This window comes from Photinus pyralis, unplaced genomic scaffold (genome assembly GCF_008802855.1).
Source record: "Photinus pyralis isolate 1611_PpyrPB1 unplaced genomic scaffold, Ppyr1.3 Ppyr1.4_LG6, whole genome shotgun sequence".
Lineage (NCBI taxonomy): Eukaryota > Metazoa > Arthropoda > Insecta > Coleoptera > Lampyridae > Photinus > Photinus pyralis.
This window is the reverse complement of record NW_022170663.1, coordinates 2,033,399-2,055,021: the sequence shown is the minus strand read 5'-3', so window position 1 is coordinate 2,055,021 and position 21,623 is coordinate 2,033,399. Positions and strand designations below refer to the sequence as shown.

Here is a 21,623-nt window from a genome sequence, read left to right as displayed (position 1 = left end):
CACAATTTATTCGTGGATTACGTGACGACGATATTCGGCAGGAGTTGTTGCGTCTAAAAGAGGACACAAAGTTCGACGAAATTGTACGGGAGGCGACAGCGATTAACACATCAAAAATTGAAAGCAGAGAAATCCAGAGAAGCCAGCAAACCCATAATAGTGAGCCTGTTAATGCAGTGAAGGAGCAACGAACATGGAAAGCGTACGGAGGCCGACAAAAAGTTAACCCGACATCGTCGAAAGAAACTACAAGATTTGACTTCACGGGAAAATGTTACAGATGCGGCCACGAAGGGCACCGTGCTTTTAGATGTTCCATGAAAGACAAAATTTGTGCGAAGTGTAAGAAGGTAGGCCACATTGCCACCGTTTGTATGCAGGGGGGAAACATTAAAACAGTTCAACAAGTAACGCAATCCGAGGATAATGATGACATCGTTGAAGACGATCAATTTGAAATGTATACGATTGGAAATATTTTTCACATGCACGGCGTAAAAAGCGGAGGGAGTGGCAAGTTTATGGTGAACATCCAGGTGGAACAGAACAATTGTGAATTTGAACTGGATACGGGGGCAGCAGTTTCGACGATGTCTTATCGAAATTTTTTGAAGGTGTGTCCTGGGCTCTCGATTTCCGACACATCTTCTCGATTGAGGACTTACTCTGGTGAGATAATTGAGCCACTGGGCACATGTAATGTTACGATCAGTTTTGGAAACAAAGTAACCATTGGGCGCTTATTTATTGTGGGAGATCATGTTGACTCTATTTGCGGCCGACAGTGGATTAGGATCCTGGATCTTCATAAACGTCCGCTGAATGACTTAGAAATTCACGAGGTCACGGTCACGCAAGCAAATTCCGATGAATTGTTGAAGTCGTTTTTGAAGGAATTCGGCGATGTTTTCGATGATAAATTAGGTCGAATTCCAGCGATGGAGAGCAATTTACAAATGCTAGAGAACACCGCACCAAAATTTTGGAGAGCTCGACCAGTACCGTATGCCTTGAAAGATCGTGTGAACGCTGAAATTGATCGACTTGAGGCGATGGGCGTGATTGAAAAGGTTGTTCACAGTCAATGGGGAACACCTGTGGTTCCGATTGTAAAATCTGACGACTCCATTCGTTTGTGTGCGGATTAGAAGGTGACATTGAATCGATTTTTGAAGGATGACAAGTACCCCATTCCCAGGATCGAAGATATTTTTGCGAAAATGAGCGGGGGAAGATTTTTCTGTACACTTGATGTCAGTCGCGCGTATCTACACATGCCTGTTGACGAACATAGCGCAATGTTGCAAGCATAAGTACTGAAAAAGGGGTTTACAAGGTCAATAGATTAATGTTCGGAGTAAAGACTGCACCCAATATCTGGCAGCGCTTTATGGATCAACTACTGCACGAATTGGATGGGGTAGCCTGTTTCTTTGATGATATAATCGTGCAAGGATCAACGATCGAAGAAACTATGCAAAGATTAAGAAACGTACTGAAGAAACTGCGAGACAACGATTTGCACTTGAAGAAGGAAAAGTGCCAATTCTTCAAGTCGAACGTGAAGTATTTGGGCCATCGAATTGATTCGAGGGGCCTGCATCCTCTGGATGATAAGACCACTGCGATACGCAATGCTACAACACCTACAAACGTCGAGGAACTGCGTACATTTTTGGGCTTGATAAATTATTATCACCGTTTTATACCCGATCTGGCTACAAAGATAAAACCGTTGAACAGTCTCCTGGGAAAGGAGGTTAAATTTATCTGGTCAGATAAATGCAAAAAGGCGTTTGATATAATAAAAAAAGAATTGACCAGCGACCGGGTTTTGATGCACTATGACCCGAAATTGCCATTGATCGTGGAAACTGATGCATCATCTGTTGGTCTCGGTGCCGTGTTATCACATAAGATGTCCAATGGAATGGAAAGACCAATCGCCTTTGCATCCCGAACATTGTCGAAAAGCGAACAAAATTATAGCCAAATAGATAAGGAAGCAACCGCAATTTTTTTGGGCATTAACAAATTTTTCCAATATTGCTACGGCCGGAAATTTGTATTGCGCACGGACCATAAGCCGCTAGTGACGATCTTTAACCCCGACAAGGCACTACCAACGCTTTCAGCAATGCGAATGCTGAATTACGCAATATACTTGTCAGAATTCAATTATACAATAGAGTATCGGAGCACGCACGAAAATTTAAATGCAGATTATTTTTCACGTTTCCCAGAACCAACAAAGATTGCTGAAGACGAAACGAGCATATTTCAAACGAAGCAGATAGAGTACATGCCAGTAACACGAGAACAAATTCGACGAGAAACTATTAAAGATGAAGTATTGCGTAAAGTTTGCCACGAACTGGAGAGTAGTTCATCGAACCCGAACGAAACACAAACGAAGTATAACATGCACGATGGATGCATTTTCTATGGTATGCGCGTTGTCATCCCAAAATCACTGCAACAAACAGTTTTGAACGAATTACACGATGCTCATTTGGGAATGACGAAGATGAAGGCTATGGCACGTAGTTACTGTTTTTGGAATGGTATTGATGCCGATATTGAAATGACGGTAAAGAAATGTCGAAGTTGCTGTTTGGTTCAGAAGGAAGCCGCCAAAGTTCCAGTGCATTCGTGGGAGTTTCCATCGTTCCCATTTCAACGAATTCATATAGACTATGCTGGGCCATTCATGAACACGAACTTTCTATTGATCGTCGACGCTTACAGTAAGTGGCCGGAGATTTTTCCTACGAGGAATACTGACACGAAAACTACGATTCGAATTTTGAGAAGGACGTTTGCTAGGTTTGGTATTCCAGTTACGATGGTTAGCGACAATGGCCCACAATTTCGATCAAACGAGATGGACACATTTACGAAACAAAATGGTATTCGCCACAAATTCACGGCGCCATACCATCCAGCAAGTAATGGGCAGGCTGAACGTTATGTGCAAATGCTGAAGAAGGGTTTGCGTTGCATGGCAGATGAGCCTGGTGATTTGGATTTGAAGTTGGATCGCCTGCTGATACAATATCGAAAGGCACCGAACAGTACAACAGGTCAAAGTCCAGCTGAACTCATGTTTGGGCGACAAATCCGAACCAAATTGGTTCTCATGAAACGAGATCTGACCACTGAGATGAATGAAAATTCGTCGAATGAACCAGTATCACGAGAATTTGTATCAGGTGACAAAGTACAGATACGGTCATACCGAAACTTACGAGTTAAATGGGAATTTGGGACTGTATTCGCACGATGTGGCCTTACACATTATGATGTAGAAGTGGATGGCAGACATCGAAAGTGTCACGTAAACCAGATGCGACGAACGCTTTGTGAAGGAGGAGATGATACCCATGCAGATCATTCAGATTCGGCCTTAGAAGCCGCACCAAGTACATCGCAACCACATCCAACCATTATGTCGAAATCAGCCGAGACAAGACCAGCGTGTGTTTCTACCGATTCTTCGGTGATTGACTCAACTTCACCCATGAGATTACCGGTTGGTCAATCAACACCTTATAGGCAATCAAATACTTGGCAACAATCGCCGCAGCAACAGGAGTCTGAAACTGACCAAGAACCGACGTTGGTACAACCAGATTCAGCAGATATTCTTCGTAGATCAGGCCGATTGCGTTTACCGCCAAACCGCTTGAATTTATAGTTGTAATTAAGGAGGGAGGATTGTTATGTCTCTGAATTAATGATACGTATAATATATAGTTGGCATCGCTCTAATTTTTCGAGATGTAATTTTTTTTATTACGAATTGAATAGAACAAAAAAGTAACAACTTGCAACTTATTTCATTAAACGCGAATATATAAAAATTAATTAATTAAAATTTTCAATTAGTAAACAATTTCATTTAAAAGCGACTGTGGTAAGTGGGGTAAGCTTGGTAGAAATGCAACATTTTTTATTGCAATTTTCAAATTACCAATAAAGATCACTATTTATCACTCAATTTCTAGAGCACTCGTACAACTGTACAACAACTCGCCGACATTCCCTTACATCGATTATGCTTTAAAACAGCCTTACCTACTATTCGTGGCACAATTACACTGACCACAACATAAAAATAGGTATTCTTCGATGTGTCATGGTTTAATAGTAAATGACTATTTAAACTTTTCTACTATTTGTGGCGTACACATCTTACAATGTGTGGATGTGCCCCTTTAAGTTTTGCTTAGGGTAGCGCAATTACATTGTTCACAAATTGAGAAGGTTGTAAGTGTTAATAGGTTACACTTTAATTGTAGAGTAATTACATGATACATATATCAGTTATCAGCGATTCAAAGCGGAGCGTGTGAAAGAATTTTTTGACATGTAATTGCAGTCATCATAATTAAAAACTTTGGAAATTGCATACGTTAAATGATGCTTCTTATTGTTGGTTGTGTAATTGTACCTGTTCACAATAAAATTAAAGACTAGCACTAGGGTGTGCAGCTAAATATCCAATAAAAATCATTGATATAATAGTGTATTACGAGGGTTGTCCAGAAAGTAGCAGACGTTCTGAAATAAAACAATTTTAACAGAAAATCTATTATATACATTTGGGGGCTACACTCTTCGGCTATTAATCAACACAAGCGCCATTCAAATTGAGGCACTTATCATGGCGTAGCGTGGCACAAGTGTTTTGATTCCTTTTATAAATCCGTTATGACCACCAACTATGACGTGGAATTTTTGTAATCGCTCTTTATGAAAGATCTAAAGATCCTTAATAACTGCGTCATTTAAGAGATGATTTCACCCCTACTTTAAGCGCATACACGGTGTCCATTTTTCGAATGCCAACTATATATTGGTTAAATGATGGCAATGTTGCGAATTTTCGTGCTGAATAATAATCTGAAAAGAAATTTAAAATATCTTCAATAGTTTTGAAAACATCGCAAAAAATGGTTTGTGCTAGTTTTATTGTGAAAATATTATTTATTCTCATGCATTTTGTTCTAATTTGACATAATTTTCTAACAAAACGAAGGTTTAATTCTGTACAGAGTACCCCTCTTTGGTTTTATTATAAAGCAACTTTCATACATGATCATAGGTACACTATTTTATTCAAAATTAGTCAAATGTAGTAGATTTATTGATATTGTGATATATAGTAGTTACATAGGTAATAAGAGTAAGGTATTCATTGATAGTAAACTACACCACCCTCAACCCCGTCTTCCTGATGCCGCTACTGCAACAACAACCACCCCCGTGTCGAACACCTTCTTCCCAACGTTTTCCTGGAAAACATAATCTTACAGTAATGCTGTCATTTTTTTTTAGTAAATACTTACAAGTCTTTTCCATCCTTTCCATTTTGCTTGCGTCTGTCCGAAAAGGCTGGCGATAATGAGCACCAGAAAGACGAACAGTTTTGATACATTCATGTTTACGTTGCTAATTACTGCAGCTGAATAACGCTCGGTTCGGCTTGGCCGGACTTATATAGGTATCAGGTATGAGCGTCTCGAGAGAAGATAACACCGGTGATTTAGATTATTTAGAACACTTAATATTTTCGATATCGATAAGGTAAAGGGGAATTTCTGAAAAAATAGATACCTACAGGTTACACTCAATTTCAAGAATCGAATAAGTACAAATATTTGACTTGATGACCTAATGAAGAATTTTTAGCTTCCTAGCATGTGCTAGGTAGCTATTGCGATAGCCGTTTTTTGAACATTTCAAAATTTCATCAAATGTCGACGTTTTAGACCATTTTAAGCAACTTTTAAAGAATAAAATTTTTTTCCGTCTGTATGTACGTACGTACATCGTACGTTTGTTGGCAATTTTCTGAGAAAACGGCTCGACGGATTTTGTTGAAATTTTGTATATGTATATGTTTTAGGCATACCGAACAGAAAAATAACGGGCCGGATTTTTGAAAAAAAATTTTGGAGCGCCGTAACGGCATCGAACTTTTTTTTTCAAATAGCAACTTAAAATTTTTATTCTATTATTTGGATGACCTTATTTTCCTGTGTACAACCTACAAAAAATTGGGCCGGGTTATATTATCAAAAAACGGAGAAAAAAATGGTCAAAGTCAAAAAATTGTGTTGCATATGTGCAAAACGCAACGATCTTGTTTCTGAAGCAATTTAAACGAAATTTCTATGGTAAGTCCCTTTAATAAAAGCAAACAAAATTCATGCGCAAAAATCGGGTTGCGCATGCGCAGAAATGCAATTTTCTTATTTATGGAACAATTAAAACGAAAGTTGGATGGTAGGTCCTCCTAATAAAAGAAAACAAAATGCATGCGCAAAAAATCGAGTTGCGCATGTGCAACATCCAACTTTCTTAATTATGGAGCAATTTTAACGAAAATTGGATGGTAGGTCCCTCTAATAAAAGCAAACAAAATGCATGCGCAAAAATCGTGTTGCGCATGCGCAGAAATCGTGTTGCGCATGCGCAGAAATGCAACTTTCTTATTTATGGAACAATTTTAACGAAATTTAGATGGTAGGTCCTTTTAATAAAAGCTAACAAAACAATTTTTGGTTTCAGCTAGGAAGCTATTCTGTCAAGAATGGGGCCATCCCGCCTTAATTTTTTATTTCTGATCCACAAAGTACATTAAAAATAAAAAGACCCGTGTGTCCTCAATTTTTATTTGCGAGTAAAATAAACCCAAAATAAATGATTGAAAAGCTGTGTTTTTAGTCCGAATTTGAAACGCTTCAGACTAAATACGTCACAAACCTACAACCAATCACGTAGAAGTGAGCTGGCAACCTTACGCGAGGGTCTGACGTTTGTCACATTTGACGTTTTGAAAGGGATGTTTAACTGCATCTAGCACGAAAGTGACAAGTGCCTGTGACAGATGACGCAAGTTATAAATGCCATTCTTCTGCAATATTGCCAAGTCGTTATGCCATCTGAATGGTTCTAGGAGCTGATTGGTCGGGCTTATTACGTCACAGAGCCCGCCACAATCATATCGTTTTGAATAAACCTTTAAAACCGCACATGTTCATTATTTTTTTTCTAATCAGCCTCTATTTTTAAATAAACTTTTACTGTCCAAAAAAATGTTTTATGGTTTCAGGTACACGCTTATTAAATTAGAACTGCGGAATTCAACTATACTGTAAACCCCCATTTGACACCTGGTTTTATCATATCATGAGCGAAGATAATGCCCTCATTGGAAAATATTACAGCACAAACAAATCAGAAGTCAACAACCAGGGAAATCACAGTGTTTTCCCCAAACTTTTGAACAAAGCGCCCAAGTAAACATAAAATGTCGGTGATTTCTAATATGTAAATACAGGTGCGACTATGATATTATACCTGCAGAAAGCTAAAAATATGCGAGGGACTTTTGTGTTATCGATATTTTTGGGTTTGTTTTATTTGCTGACATAAATAAAGTTTATGAAGGCAATAGTTCAGGAAAACAAAGAAGGGTCAGATACGTTTGATTTGCAATAGGCGGAATTTTTTTTGACATGTTAAATAAAAAGATCTTCGAAACGGCTCCAGTTCAAGAACAAAACAGATATAGGTACTAAGGTGTTGTTTCTGACTGGAATCTCTTAAATCTTTGTGCAATAAAAGCTACATAAGGGATACCATAACCCAAATTGCGATCCGTGATGAATTAATTCACGTTTCGGTGTTGAAAGTGCAGTGGCTTGCGACCGATTTGTAAAAACCGTATTTCGATATAAGTAAGGGCCTTCCTTATTTTTTGGGCTACATTGCCAATTCACGAACTCCGATCTACAAATTTGATAAAGACTCCATCTACTAAACTTTACCGTAATCGGTCTATTTGTTATCGAGATATTGTGCTAACGGACGGACAGACACCGCAAAATTATAAACTCTTCAAAAATAGTTAATAGAGCCATAATACCATGTTTAATTTTTATCCTTAGGCGCATCTATTACCCTAACAAATCTGCTAGATAAATTGGCGTTTGGCCCGCTAAATGATGGGTCTATCCAGTTTTCTCGGCGTTGAAACTATAACTACGACTGAAAATTAATTTCTAAAACAACTTACACCTCAAAGAGGTTCAGGTCAAGAATTAGCGTTGCACCAGTTATAAATTTTATGTAAATAATAATAATAATAAGGTCTTTATTGGATGACGATCTAAAGGGCGAAGTTGACCTAGGGGCAACATCGCCACCAGGTGTTCTTCCACTTAACCCATTTACATCGGATATTGCTTGAAGAGAATTATCGTTTTTTCTGAAATTAATAATGAGATGTTCTCTGAATGCAGCACCCAAACCGTTTGTTCATTAAGGTAAGATGTTAAATCGTTAACATATAGTCCGAAGAGTATGGGCCCCAAAACTGACCCCTGGGAAACGCCCATTTTCACAGTTGCATAATTTGATGTGTAGTAATGTCCCTTTTGATGTTTTATGGCACATGTTGTTAATGGAAAACTCAAATTGCGTGAATAAATGTATATTTGCGATATTTTTTTCAGCTGTTATGTTAATTTATTTTAAAAACCAAACCCGAGAGGAATAGTGGAACTGAATTCTTCCCTTCATTACTATTTTGTACAAAAGGACGCGTTCTCTTTTAAGACGTTTCGTGATTTCGTATGCATTAATTAATTAATTTATGGAATAAATGTCCATTGCCAACCGATAGTTTATTAAATTTCTGTATTTCTTTTACAGCGAAGTTATTAAAAGAATAAAAAACCGTTTCGTTAATACATAAATACTTCCATATCCTTATTTTTCCCCTGAGGTAAAGAAATTCGAACAAGAGCTAGTCGTGTTTAATGTCTAGTATAATGATGCTTCACTTTAAAGGGTTGACGATTTTCTCAGATTCGTGGTGTGGTTCGATGTATAAAATTCTCCTTGTAATTTCCTTTGTTTTTTTTTGATTGTATATAGCACTTTTGGAACTTACCTTTTCGTACTTTATTAATTTAGTTCATTTCACTAATAATTTCATGAATAGTAATAACGTTTACTATTGAGTAACAAATAAATTTTTATCATGAAAGCAAAATGTTTCTTAAAGTTGGCGTAGGTGGCTACCATGGTAATAGAATCACCAAAAAATGAAGCAACGTATTTAAATTGTACCATAAAAGATGTTACTAGAACATGAATTTTATAGATAACTTAACAATCCAGTTTAAATGAACCTTAGAGACGGTTTAAAATGACAGTGTTATAAAAAGTAAGACCAAGGAACAAACCGAACGATAACACAATCACTAGAATCGACGTGATTAATACTTAGCAAATATTGGCGACCGCGGCTATTCCATCATGAAGAATAACAATGCAAATGTAAATGTAATGCGAGGTAAATAAATTGGTAGAGTGATAACACTACTTTCAGTCATACGTCATTTTATTCAAAATTATGCAAATATATACAGGTAAGCGGAATCAGAACGATATCAAACTCTGCCTCTCTCAACCATGTTTTCCTTTCGATACTGCAATAGTCCCCGCGTCGCAAACCCTCTTCCCAGCATTTTCCTAGAAAACAACGTTTTAGTAATGTTTTTATTCTTTTTAGTAAATACTTACAAGTCTCCTGCATTTTGCTTCCCTGAAAAGGCTGGCGATAATGAACACCACAAATACGAAGAGTTTTGATGCATTTTTATATACGAGTAGGTGTAAATTACTGAAGTTAAACAAGGCTTAAGCTGCAGCTGTACAACGCTCGGGTCGCCTTGGTTGCCCTTATTTATATCGGGTAGCGAGAGAAGATAAACACCGATAATTTAGAATAGGTACTTAATATTTTCGACATCGATAAGGTAAAGGGGAATTTCTGAAAAATAGATACATGTTACACTCAATTTCAGGAATTGAATAAGTACAAATATCATTGTATATTAATAAATATACAATGCAAATATTTAACCATGATGGTGCCTCGATCATGTTCTAGAAAAATGCCTATAGGTACACTGTGCATCTCTCAAACATATCGCACACAGTAAAAATTAAATCCACGCATGCATGCCAACTTTTTTACTTATGAAAATCTCTCTCGGCTAGTAAAAATAAACATCGCATAAATTAAATGTGCTCATACGCGAACTGCGTAACGCCAACTTTTTTGTTTATGGAGATATTTCTTTGAAATGTTAACCATACATATATGCCTCTAGTAAAGAAAATCACAGCGCACATAGCTATTGCCTTTTGGGAAGTACTGATCATTCATGGAAAATGCACTGAAGTTCCAAGCAATAGTTTTTCCTTTGTGCAAGTTTTGGTATCATTCTGAACAAAATCTAGGGGCCCACACTAATGAAAATTTAAATTGGACTGCACATGTTAACCTCAAGAGCGAGCTATACAATTTTATATGTATGCGGGCATCGGGATGTTTTCTCGTCATCCACGCTAGTATATTACATGACCATGCTCGGGTGCAAAGTGTCATCTACTATACTACTATATAATAATAATGTCTTTATTCAACAAGCTATATAAAAACCAGGTGTCAAATTCTTGACAGAATAGCTTCCTAGCTGAAACCAAAAATTGCCAACATATGTTTTTTTACGCATGCATTTTGTTTGCTTTTATTAGAGGGACTTACCATCCAAATTTCGTTAAAATTGCTCCATAAATAAGAAAGTTGGATGTTGCACATGCGCAACACTATTTTTTGCGCATGCATTTTGTTAGCTTTTATTAAAAGGACCTACCATCTAAATTTCGTTAAAATTGTTCCATAAATAAGAAAGTTGCATTTCTGCGCATGCGCAACACGATTTTTGCGCATGCATTTTGTTTGCTTTTATTAGAGGGACCTACCATCCAATTTTCGTTAAAATTGCTCCATAAATAAGAAAGTTGGATGTTGCACATGCGCAACTCGATTTTTTGCGCATGCATTTTGTTTTCTTTTATTAGGAGGACCTACCATCCAAATTTCGTTTTAATTGTTCCATAAATAAGAAAATTGCATTTCTGCGCATGCGCAACACGATTTTTGCGCATGAATTTTGTTTGCTTTTATTAAAGGGACTTACCATAGAAATTTCGTTTAAATTGCTTCAGAAACAAGATCGTTGCGTTTTGCACATATGCAACACAATTTTTTGACTTTGACAATTTTTTTCTCCGTTTTTTGATAATATAACCCGGCCCAATTTTTTGTAGGTTGTACACAGGAAAATAAGGTCTTCCAAATAATAGAATAAAAATTTTAGGTTGCTATTTGAAAAAAAAAGTTCGATGCCGTTACGGCGCTCCAAAATTTTTTTTCAAAAATCCGGCCCGTTATTTTTCTGTTCGGTATGCCTAAAACATATATACAAAATTTCAACAAAATCCGTCGAGCCGTTTTCTCAGAAAATTGCCAACAAACGTACGTACGTACATACAGACGGAAAAAAATTTTATTCTTTAAAAGTTGCTTAAAATGGTCTAAAACGTCGACATTTGATGAAATTTTGAAATATTCAAAAAACGGCTATCGCAATAGCTACCTAGCACATGCTAGGAAGCTAAAAATTGTATACACAACATACAAAAACAATAAAATTATAAAAACTCATATGCTTGTTGAACCCCAAGGCGAAGTTCAGATTGGTCACAAGTAACATCCTGCTCTTCCACTTAACCTTGTTTCAGTATATATTTTTAGCTTCCTAGCATGTGCTAGGTAGCTATTGCGATAGCCGTTTTTTGAATATTTCAAAATTTCATCAAATGTCGACGTTTTAGACCATTTTAAGCAACTTTTAAAGAATAAAATTTTTTTCCGTCTGTATGTACGTACGTACGTACGTACGTACGTACATTTGTTGGCAATTTTCTGAGAAAACGGCTCGACGGATTTTGTTGAAATTTTGTATATATGTTTTAGGCATACCGAACAGAAAAATAACGGGCCGGATTTTTTGAAAAAAAATGTTGGAGCGCCGTAACGGCATCGAACTTTTTTTTTCAAATAGCAACCTAAAATTTTTATTCTATTATTTGGAAGACCTTATTTTCCTGTGTACAACCTACAAAAAATTGGGCCGGGTTATATTATCAAAAAACGGAGAAAAAAATTGTCAAAGTCAAAAAATTTGTGTTGCATATGTGCAAAACGCAACGATCTTGTTTCTGAAGCAATTTAAACGAAATTTCTATGGTAAGTCCCTTTAATAAAAGCAAACAAAATTCATGCGCAAAAATCGTGTTGCGCATGCGCAGAAATGCAATTTTCTTATTTATGGAACAATTAAACGAAATTTGGATGGTAGGTCCTCCTAATAAAAGAAAACAAAATGCATGCGCAAAAAATCGAGTTGCGCATGTGCAACATCCAACTTTCTTATTTATTTCATCATGGGGAATAGATGAAAACAGGTAATCAACTCTACGCGAATTTGTTTGAAATAATCTATGCTATAAAAATGGTCGCTTAATCTCAAATTTAAGTTGCCCATTAGTGTGTATTTTTTATTAGTGTCAAATTTTTCACAACGAATAAATTGGAATGGTATGTTCGATAACAGTTCAAGAAATGTTTGACGTATCCTGAAATCGTGTAATATTGGTTGCATACAATTCCACGAATTGACGGTTTTCTCTTCATAGCATGAGCTAGGTACAATGCGAAATTTCATCAAATGTTGACGTTTTAGATCATTTGAAGCAACTTTTAAGGAATAAAATTTTCCCGTCTGTAAGTGCGTACATATGTTGACAATTTTTGGTTTCAGCTAAGAAGCTATTCTGTCAAGAATTTGACACCTGGCTTTTATTAGATCACCACTTCTAAGTAAATCTACCAATTTTCTTTTTCCCTAAACATCAATGATTGGAATGCTCTCCTTAGTTTGTGTATCAGTACTAAACCAACTATCGTACCAAATGTTTGAATAATAGTCTCTTGAATGTCTTGTGATCCAAAGTGCTACATTTTAGAACAGATGGAACAGAATTATATACTATACATAGGCGACGTTATAAGCAAATGACCGGCGAAAAGATGATAGAAAATGACGAGGTATTGACAATAAACCGCGGTGCCTTGAATTTAAACGATGTACATACATCTGTTCTAAATTGAATTAGGCCATATAGGTAAGGTGGAGATTGCGTAATAATTATTTTCCGAAAAAAGCATGCCGCATGCAACAGCCGTCGATCGCTCATTTTCAACCAACCCACATCTTTCAACTTATGTGAAATATGCTCCCGCTTTTTGATACCGAAGATAAGCCGTAAACATGAATTTTGTACTTTCTGGATTCGCTTAATATCCACACTATCAATACAAGGACCATAAACAGTATCACAGTATGTGAAATGAGAAAGTACCAAAGAATTACAGAGCATCGCCTTTGTTTTTTGCCCTAATATTTGCCGATTACTATACATAATTTTTAAGTTGTAATAAGCCTTTCTAATGCACTCATTAATATGCTGTTTAAATTTTAGGTTATAGCACAGGCTCCGTTTATCTGTGGTTATAGTATCTAGTTTAAGACCTAAGTTACGCGACATCTGAGCACTGTAAGGTCGCATCGTCAATTTTGATATTTAAAGATTTCAGCGCATTTTCACGTTCTTTCGCTCTACCGAAAACCATAAGCTTTGATTTGCTAGGATTTACTAGCAAGGAATGCTTACCACTCGTGCCAATTATCGACTTTAAATCTTTATTAACCCTTTCGCTTGCATCTTTCCCACTAGAAGCATCGAAAACGTATGAAATTTGCGTGTCATCTGCAAACATGTGACATTGGCAAAATTTTAATGATCGGTGAAAACTAGATGTGTAAATTATGAATAAGAGTGGACCCAATATAGAACCTTGAGGTACTCCTGAAGAGATAGGCAATTGACTTGAGCGTATGTCATTTAAATGGAGAATTTGTGACCTATTTGAGATAAACATCGACACCAGGTTGATAGCTGCAGCATTAAAACCAATATATTTCAATATTGATAGCAAAATTTTATGATCTATCGTGTCAAATGCTTTGCTGTAATCCAACAGAATTAGCAAATATATTTCGTTACGTTCAATTGCATAACAAATTTGATTAGTCACCAACTGCAATAAGGTTGCACAGCTGAAGCGTGAATGGAATCCAGATTGAGTGTCCGGAAGTATGTTATTTAAGCAAAGATACTGCTTTATCTGGGAAGCCATTATTTTTTCTAAAATTTTAGAAAGTGCGGGAAGAATACTTATAGGCCTCAATTCTTTAAGTTCAGTAGGATTCGACGTTTTTGGTAAAGGTAACACTAATATGCAGTTTTCCATATTTCAGGAAATACACTATTTTTGAAACAAAAATTGTAAATATGTGTTAAATACGATATAATTACAGGGCAACATAAACGTATAATTGAGATGCTTATATTGTCGATTCCTACAGCATTTGATCCGATAGATTGTATTATTTTTTCCACCACTTCTTCCGTGACAGTTTGAAACTCAAATTGTGTAGTATTGCTATCAAATGAGTTATTAAGATAATAGTTCGTGACAATGTCTTGTGCGCTAGTTCGCTCAACTTTACTACTAATATTGATAAAATATTTGATTATTTTATTAACATCCTGCAAATGATTGGGAAAACCCGATGAATTTCGTTTATTGTAAATGTTTAATTGTTTTAAAACCTGCCTAAGTAGTTTGTTTACCATTCTGTTTTAATTTAAATGTTATAAATGCTTTTTTCTCCAGTTTAACAGCGTTATTTACAATATTTCGCAGCATTTTGTAATTATTAAAGTCGGTGGTCGCTTTAGTTTTTTTTAAATCCAGCTAATGCCTTTTCTCTCAAGCATATCATTTCCCGTATGGTTTCGGTTAACCAAGGAGCAGGAGGTTTGGTTATTCTCACCTTTCAATATGCAATTATCATATGGAATCATGCGCCAGCAGTTCTAATTGCATAGAAACGAATAATACGGCGATTATGCCACTCTGGTCCAAGAAAGCACTGTCGGTCACTTTTCAGCACCAACCAAGATGTCAGCAGCGCGATGAAAACGCGTTTCGCAGAGAAACTCTGTATCTCAAAACACACTATACATATTTATATGAACAATCTAATCTCCCACGTATAGGTGCATTAAATTATTATTTTTTTCTTTCAAATTTACACTTTAACATTGAAATTCCTGTAGCTGGTTACCGGAGTACAAACAAGTTTCCACTTGCATTCATTTCCCATTTGTAAGATGCAACTTCTGTTAAAATCGTAAAAATCCGACCACAAATATGAAAGATAGCGTTGCACATGGGCAATCCATTTTTGACGTGCTACTTCAAGTTCAGTTTATGAGAAGAATTTCATTTCAATGCTTTTCTGAATAAGAAAGTTGGAACTGCGCATGCGCAAACCTAAATTTTGAAACTAATGTTAGATTTTCCTTTGTTCCAAGCGCCTAAATATCAAATTTCACTTAAATGCTTCCATAGATAAAAAGTTGGCACTGCGCATGCGCAAAATAAAATTTTGAAACTGGCGCTAGATTTTCCTTTATTCCAAGCACCTATGTATCAAATTTCATTTAAATGCTTCCATAAATAAAAAAATTGACACTGCGCATGCGCGAAACCAAATTTTGAAACTGGCGTTAGATTTTCCTTTATTCCAAGTGCCTATGTATCACATTTCATTTAAATTCTTCCATAAATAAAAAAGTTGGCACTGCGCATGTGTAAAACCAAATTTTGAAATTGGCGTTTGATTTTCCTTTATTCCATGTGCCTATGTATCAAATTTCGCTTAAATTCTTCCATAAATAAAAAAATTGGCACTGCGCATGCGCAAAACCAAATTTTGAAACTGGCGTTCGATTTTCATTTATTCCAAGTGGCTATGTATCAAATTTCATTTAAATACTTTTATAATTAAAAAAGTTTGCAATTCGGTTTATAAATGGTCGAGATGCGAAAAGGGCACTGTGAATTTTGAATCGATTCGACTCAACTTTTGGCATTGCGTATTATATGGCTAAAGCTATGCCCATATTGAATTTCATGCAATTCAGTTCATAACTAACGGAGATGTAAAAGCAATCGGACATTTCTAAACAAAGTTATCGTTCACACGGACAGATAGAGGGACAGACAGACAAAGGAACAGACGGACAGACCAACAGGCAGACGACAGACAGCAATGCAAAATTATAAACGATCTCTAGGATCGTTAATAAACGGCAAAAGTGTAAAATTATGGAACATGTAAAAAACGGTTTTTTGTTTTTTTTACAATAACTTTTTTTGTAAGCGGTACAGAAAAAATTCCTTCCTTGGTGCAAGACTCGACACCATAACGAACCAAATAGCGAAAAAAGTAGAACAATAGCTCTTAAGATAAAGAACTAGTAGCGTCGCAAAACGAGAGGACGGGCGGACGGACGGACAAAGTGGTCACAATAGCGCATTTTTTTTTTATTTTTGTGGAAATGCGCTAAAAATAGCGTAGGTGTATATCACAGGCACAGTTCACAGGACTAAAGTGCGTCCTAATCCCTCGCGTGCTTGTTGCCCTCAACTACTCAAAAACGTCTTTCGTGCATTATTTGAGCTTTGGGCAAGTATAATATCATAGTCGCCATTATCTACATATTAGAAATCACAAATCACCGACATTTTATGTTTACTTAGGCGCTTTCTTCAAAAGTTTGGGGAAAACACTGTCAATATTTGTCCAATGAAGGCATTATCCTCGCTCATGTATGATAAAAAAATTCAGCACAAGTTAAATATTTGTATTCGATTCTTGAAGCTGAGTGTAATCTGTATCTATTTTTTTTGGAAAATCCCCTTTACCTTATATCGATATCGAAAATATTAAGTGTTCTAAATCATCGGTGTTATCTTCTCTCGAGACGCTCATACCTGATATAGTATGTACATATAAAGCCGATCGAGCGTTATTCAGCTGCAGTAATTTTGCAACGTAAACATGAATGTATCAAAACTGTTCGTCTTTCTGGATGCTGATTATCGCCAGCCTTTTCGGGCAGACGGAAGCAAAATGGAAAGGATGGAAGAGGCTTGTAAGTATTTACTAAAAAGAATTACAGCATTACTGTAAGATTGTTTTTCCAGGAAAACGTTGGGAAGAAGGTTTTCGACGCGGGGGTTGTTGTTGCAGTAGCGGCATCCTCAGGAAGACGGGGTTGATGGTGGTGTAGTTTACTATCAGTGATATAGCTTACCTACCTAGGTACTATAACATCACAAAATGAACAAATGCACGATATCTGCCTAATTTTCAATAAAATGGCGTATGATCATATACGAAAGTAGCTTTATCACTCTTCTGTCCATGTATTTACCTCAAATTGGAATACGGCAATATTTGCTAGATATTCATCAATGTCGATTCTGGTGGTGGCGAAAGTTGGTCTTGTATTCAAAGTTGAGAATTCCAGCAGGGGTGTACATTTTGAAGTAGAAGATCGACGTGTTTTTGCGTTTGCTTCAAAAACTATTTCCTTACGAGTTATTAAGTCTGTTTTGTTTTCGTTGGGCCATCCTGTAGGTATACACGTTTGCGAATAAGAAAGTGTGTACAGTGAAACTGCGACAATTTTAAAGTTATTTTAATTATAACAAATTATGAGGTCCGGTAATCCAGCCAATATCAATGTCCCTCCCTTCCCCCTTACACACTCATGACATACACTAGGTATTATTTGACGCGCTTTCCCCCACCCTTATATATGTTACCGGTAAATTGCGAAATCCGGCATTTTTCAAAATGCCTACAGTAGGCATTTCGCGAAATGACGAATGCAACAGTCAAAGTGAGAAACGGAGCTGCAGTTCGCACTTTGCCTGCCTCTCTTTAGGGATTTCGCGAAATGCCTAAAGATGCAGGCAAAGTGCGAAGGCTTCGTCATTTCCCACAGATTGGGGATACAGCGTTGCCATTGGATGGTAAACGACGCGTACGATTGCGATGTTATTTAAGTACTCGCCAAATATTGCGCTCACGTTTATACTGCATTTCATCTATCGGTTTTCTGTTGAGTCAACCTTTGGATTTACTGTGGAGAATATATCAGATGGGGGAAGGTAGTAACGCGACGGTTTTACGTTTGGCACCGCTGTACGCGCAATCTGTGGAAAATATCCGAGCATTCTCACTTTGCCTGAACGTTTAGGCATTTTGCGAAATCCTTAAAGAGAGGCAGGAGAAGTGCAAACTCGAGTTCCATTTAACACTTTGCCTGCTGCATTGGTCATTTCGCAAAATGCCTAGGGATTTTGCAAAATGCCGGATTTCGCAGTTTGCCGGTAACATATACACCCTTTGGTAATTTCTGTTGCAGCCGCACCACAGCTTAGTGGCCGCACGATTGCGTTGACTCTTGCGCAGTGGACACTGTAGTTGAAGTTATTTTGCCGCACGCAGGTCCTGTGCTTTGCTTTTCTATTTATGGAGAGTAGCTTTTTTCCTCATTTCCTGATGTGCCATGTAAAGAACATGTAGGTAGGTATTGTGATAGACTTTTAATATTCTAGGTGAGTATAATCGAGAGTACATCAATATGTACATATCTTTGCTTTTGCATTAATGTTTTTAAACATAAGAGCAAGGCTCAAGATAAAGGTACCTATTAGGTACCTCTGCTTCACCAGGGTTAACGCAGGTACAACTTCCACGAGCATTAGATTTTGTGTGATTACTGAATTACCATCGGAAGAATGACAAATTTTTAGGTATTAGTTCAAGATCCAAGAACCACCAGGGATTACTTACTTTTTTTCATAGTATTTTACTACCTTTAGCATTTGGTACCTGTAAATATTGTGTTCTCTGTATAGATACTTACTAACACTACCTATGTATTCTGAGACCTAATCTTATTTAACAAAGTTACTCTGAAAGTAATGTCTGGTTGCCCTGGGATCTCCACTCTGCATTGTTTAATAAAATAAATTTTTAATACATTTATTTATAACAGTATTGTTGTTAGGTATAATCTCGGGTATAATGGATGGAGATGACACACCACTTGTTAAAATCGAACCAAAACATGAAGAAGAAATCCATTCCTTTCTTCGGGGACACATTTCAGTAACCAACGAAGTTTTGGTGACAATAAAGGACGAAGTTAACATTGGTACATTTTGTTCTAAATCTCTTTATAATGAAGAAGTCCAGCACCATTACCTTTTAACTCGGTGTAAAACAGTGTCTAAAGATTTTAAATGTGCTGATTGTGATTTTGAGACAAATTATAAAAGCAATTTCAAACAACATCTTTTAAAACATAAAGGGTCTAATGATTTCAAATGTGGTGACTGCGATTATGGGACAAATGCTAAAGGCAATTTCAGACGGCATCTTCTAAAACATAAAGTTTCCAAGGATTTTAAATGTGCTACGTGTGATTATGGGACAAATAATAAATACTTCTTCAAACGGCATCTTTTAAAACATAAAGTTTCCAAGGATTTTAAATGTGCTGATTGTGATTATGGCACAAATAATAAATTTGTGTACAAACAACATCTCTTAATACATAAAGTTTCTAAAGATTTCAAATGTGGTTATTGTCATTATGGGACAAATTATAAACACATATTCAAACAACACCTTTTAACTCACCAAGTTTCTAAAGATTTTAAATGTGTTAGTTGTGATTATGAGACAAATGATAAACACCACTTCAAACGTCACTCTTTAAAACATGCAGTTTCTAAGGATTTTAAATGTGCTGCTTGTGATTATGAGACAAATGATAAACCCAGCTTCAAACAACATCTTTTGAAACATAAAGTTTTGAAAGATTTTAAATGTGCCGATTGTGATTATGAGACAAATAATAAACAACTCTTCAAACGACATCTTCTACAACATAAAGTTACAAAGGAATTTAAATGTTCTGATTGTGAATATGGGACAAATGTCAAACCCAACTTCAAACAACATCTTTTGAAACATAAACTTTCAAAGGATTTTAAATGTGCTAATTGTGATTATGGGACAAATCATAAACACCTGTTCCAGCAACATCTTTTAACACATAAAGTTTCAAAGGATTTTAAATGTGCTGATTGTGATTACGGGACAAATCATAAACGCCACCTCAAACAGCATTTTAAAAAACATAAAGTTTCGAAGGATTTTAAATGTGATATTTGTGATTATGGGACGAATAATAAACTTGTGTTCAAAAGACATCTTCTGCAACATAAGGTTTCTAGGGATTTTAAATGTGCTGATTGTGATTATGGTACAAATGTTAAACGCAACTTCAAACGACACGTTTTAAACCACAAAGTTTCTATGAATTTTAAATGTGCCCATTGTAATTATGGGACAAATGTTAGAGGCAACTTTAAACAACATCTTTTAAAACATAAAGTTTCAAAGGACTTTAAATGTACTGATTGTGAGTATGGGACAAATAATAAATATGTCTTCAAGCGACATGTATTAAAACATAAAGTTTGTACTGATGTCAAAGGTGCTCATCGATATTAGACAAATCATAAATACAGTATCAAACATCTTTTAAATCATAAACTTTCCACAAATTTTAAATGTACAGATTGTTATTATGAGACAAATGATAAAATAACTTCAAATAACATTTTTTAAAACATAATGTAAGGAATTTAAATGAGCTACTTGTAATTATTGGATCCTATAGATGCAGAGCTGGGTACAATATTTTTCAAAATCTATTTAAAATAGAAAATACAAAGTAAGAAATGGTAATTTATTTTAAATACAAGAGACTAAATAGGTTTGGTATTTAAATACCAAATAGAAAATAGGTATTTCAACTAAATATTTCAAATAAGTACCTACCTATCTATCTGTTACATTGATGGTTATTATTATAATATTTAAAAAGCAAGCACAGAGGAAAGAACATATTAAAAAACCATTTCTGACGTAGATCATACATATTAACATAATGATCTAAGGTTTGTCATGATTTAACCATTTGCTTTAAGTAAAGGCAGTTTTTCAAGATGGTGCGTCTGTCAAACATCTCTTTGGTGCTCCTTTTGAGGCTTATCTCATTAAACGAAACAAATTTAACGATAAATAAAATAAATATTTATTTTACTCCATCATGTTTATGCTTTATTTTAAATTATTTATGGTTTGTTTGATTTTTCTTAAAGCACTGAAATGCAATAAGTAACATGTGTTGAAAACATCTAAATAATTATAGAGATCAGAAAGATGAGAAAAAATCACTAAGGCTTTGTTAAAATAATTTTTTGATATCTTTGAAAATAAATGAACGCCAGCGTAATTTGGAAAATTTTCGGTTTGTTGGCTGTAACTTCGCTATTTGTAGAGTTACAAGAAGCTTTGAAAGGGAAAATTAATAAACATAAAATTCTGCATAACTTTGCTCATTTAAGCGACTTTGTATCTGCTACCCTTTACGAGATCCCAGCGATAGTGAAAATGAAAAAAAAATTCGCCCTGTATAATAACGTTTTTTATTTTTGAAATTTTTAGGCCAAACTTGTCACCCTGCGCTCCAGCCTACTCAACCTGCTGGTAAATCCGCACAAAACGGCGAGTATTTAAAAAAATTTCTTAGTTCGCCTTTTCCAGCACCATGGCGTACAAACGCCC

General features: G+C 35.9%; 1 protein-coding gene and 3 long non-coding RNA genes across 4 annotated transcripts; 2 read left to right on the top strand and 2 right to left on the bottom strand.

Moving 5' to 3' along the window:
- Positions 1–1,348: 1,348 nt before the first annotated feature.
- LOC116173465 (uncharacterized protein K02A2.6-like) lies at positions 1,349–3,697 on the top strand. The gene has a single exon (XM_031490958.1). The coding sequence runs from the start codon at positions 1,349–1,351 to the stop codon at positions 3,695–3,697; it is 2,349 nt and encodes a 782-aa protein (XP_031346818.1).
- A 1,430-nt stretch (positions 3,698–5,127) lies between these two features.
- LOC116174996 lies at positions 5,128–5,506 on the bottom strand. Its single transcript, XR_004146215.1, has 2 exons — positions 5,352–5,506; positions 5,128–5,297 (listed from the first exon to the last, which is right to left on the bottom strand). It is a non-coding gene; the product is annotated as an uncharacterized LOC116174996 (long non-coding RNA).
- Positions 5,507–9,400: 3,894 nt separating this feature from the next.
- Positions 9,401–15,009, bottom strand: LOC116174995. Its single transcript, XR_004146213.1, has 3 exons — positions 14,892–15,009; positions 9,601–9,850; positions 9,401–9,549 (listed from the first exon to the last, which is right to left on the bottom strand). It is a non-coding gene; the product is annotated as an uncharacterized LOC116174995 (long non-coding RNA).
- Positions 15,010–16,883: 1,874 nt separating this feature from the next.
- On the top strand, positions 16,884–19,487 carry LOC116174994. The gene is made up of 3 exons (XR_004146212.1): positions 16,884–17,061; positions 17,114–18,503; positions 18,991–19,487. It is a non-coding gene; the product is annotated as an uncharacterized LOC116174994 (long non-coding RNA).
- Positions 19,488–21,623: the final 2,136 nt, after the last annotated feature.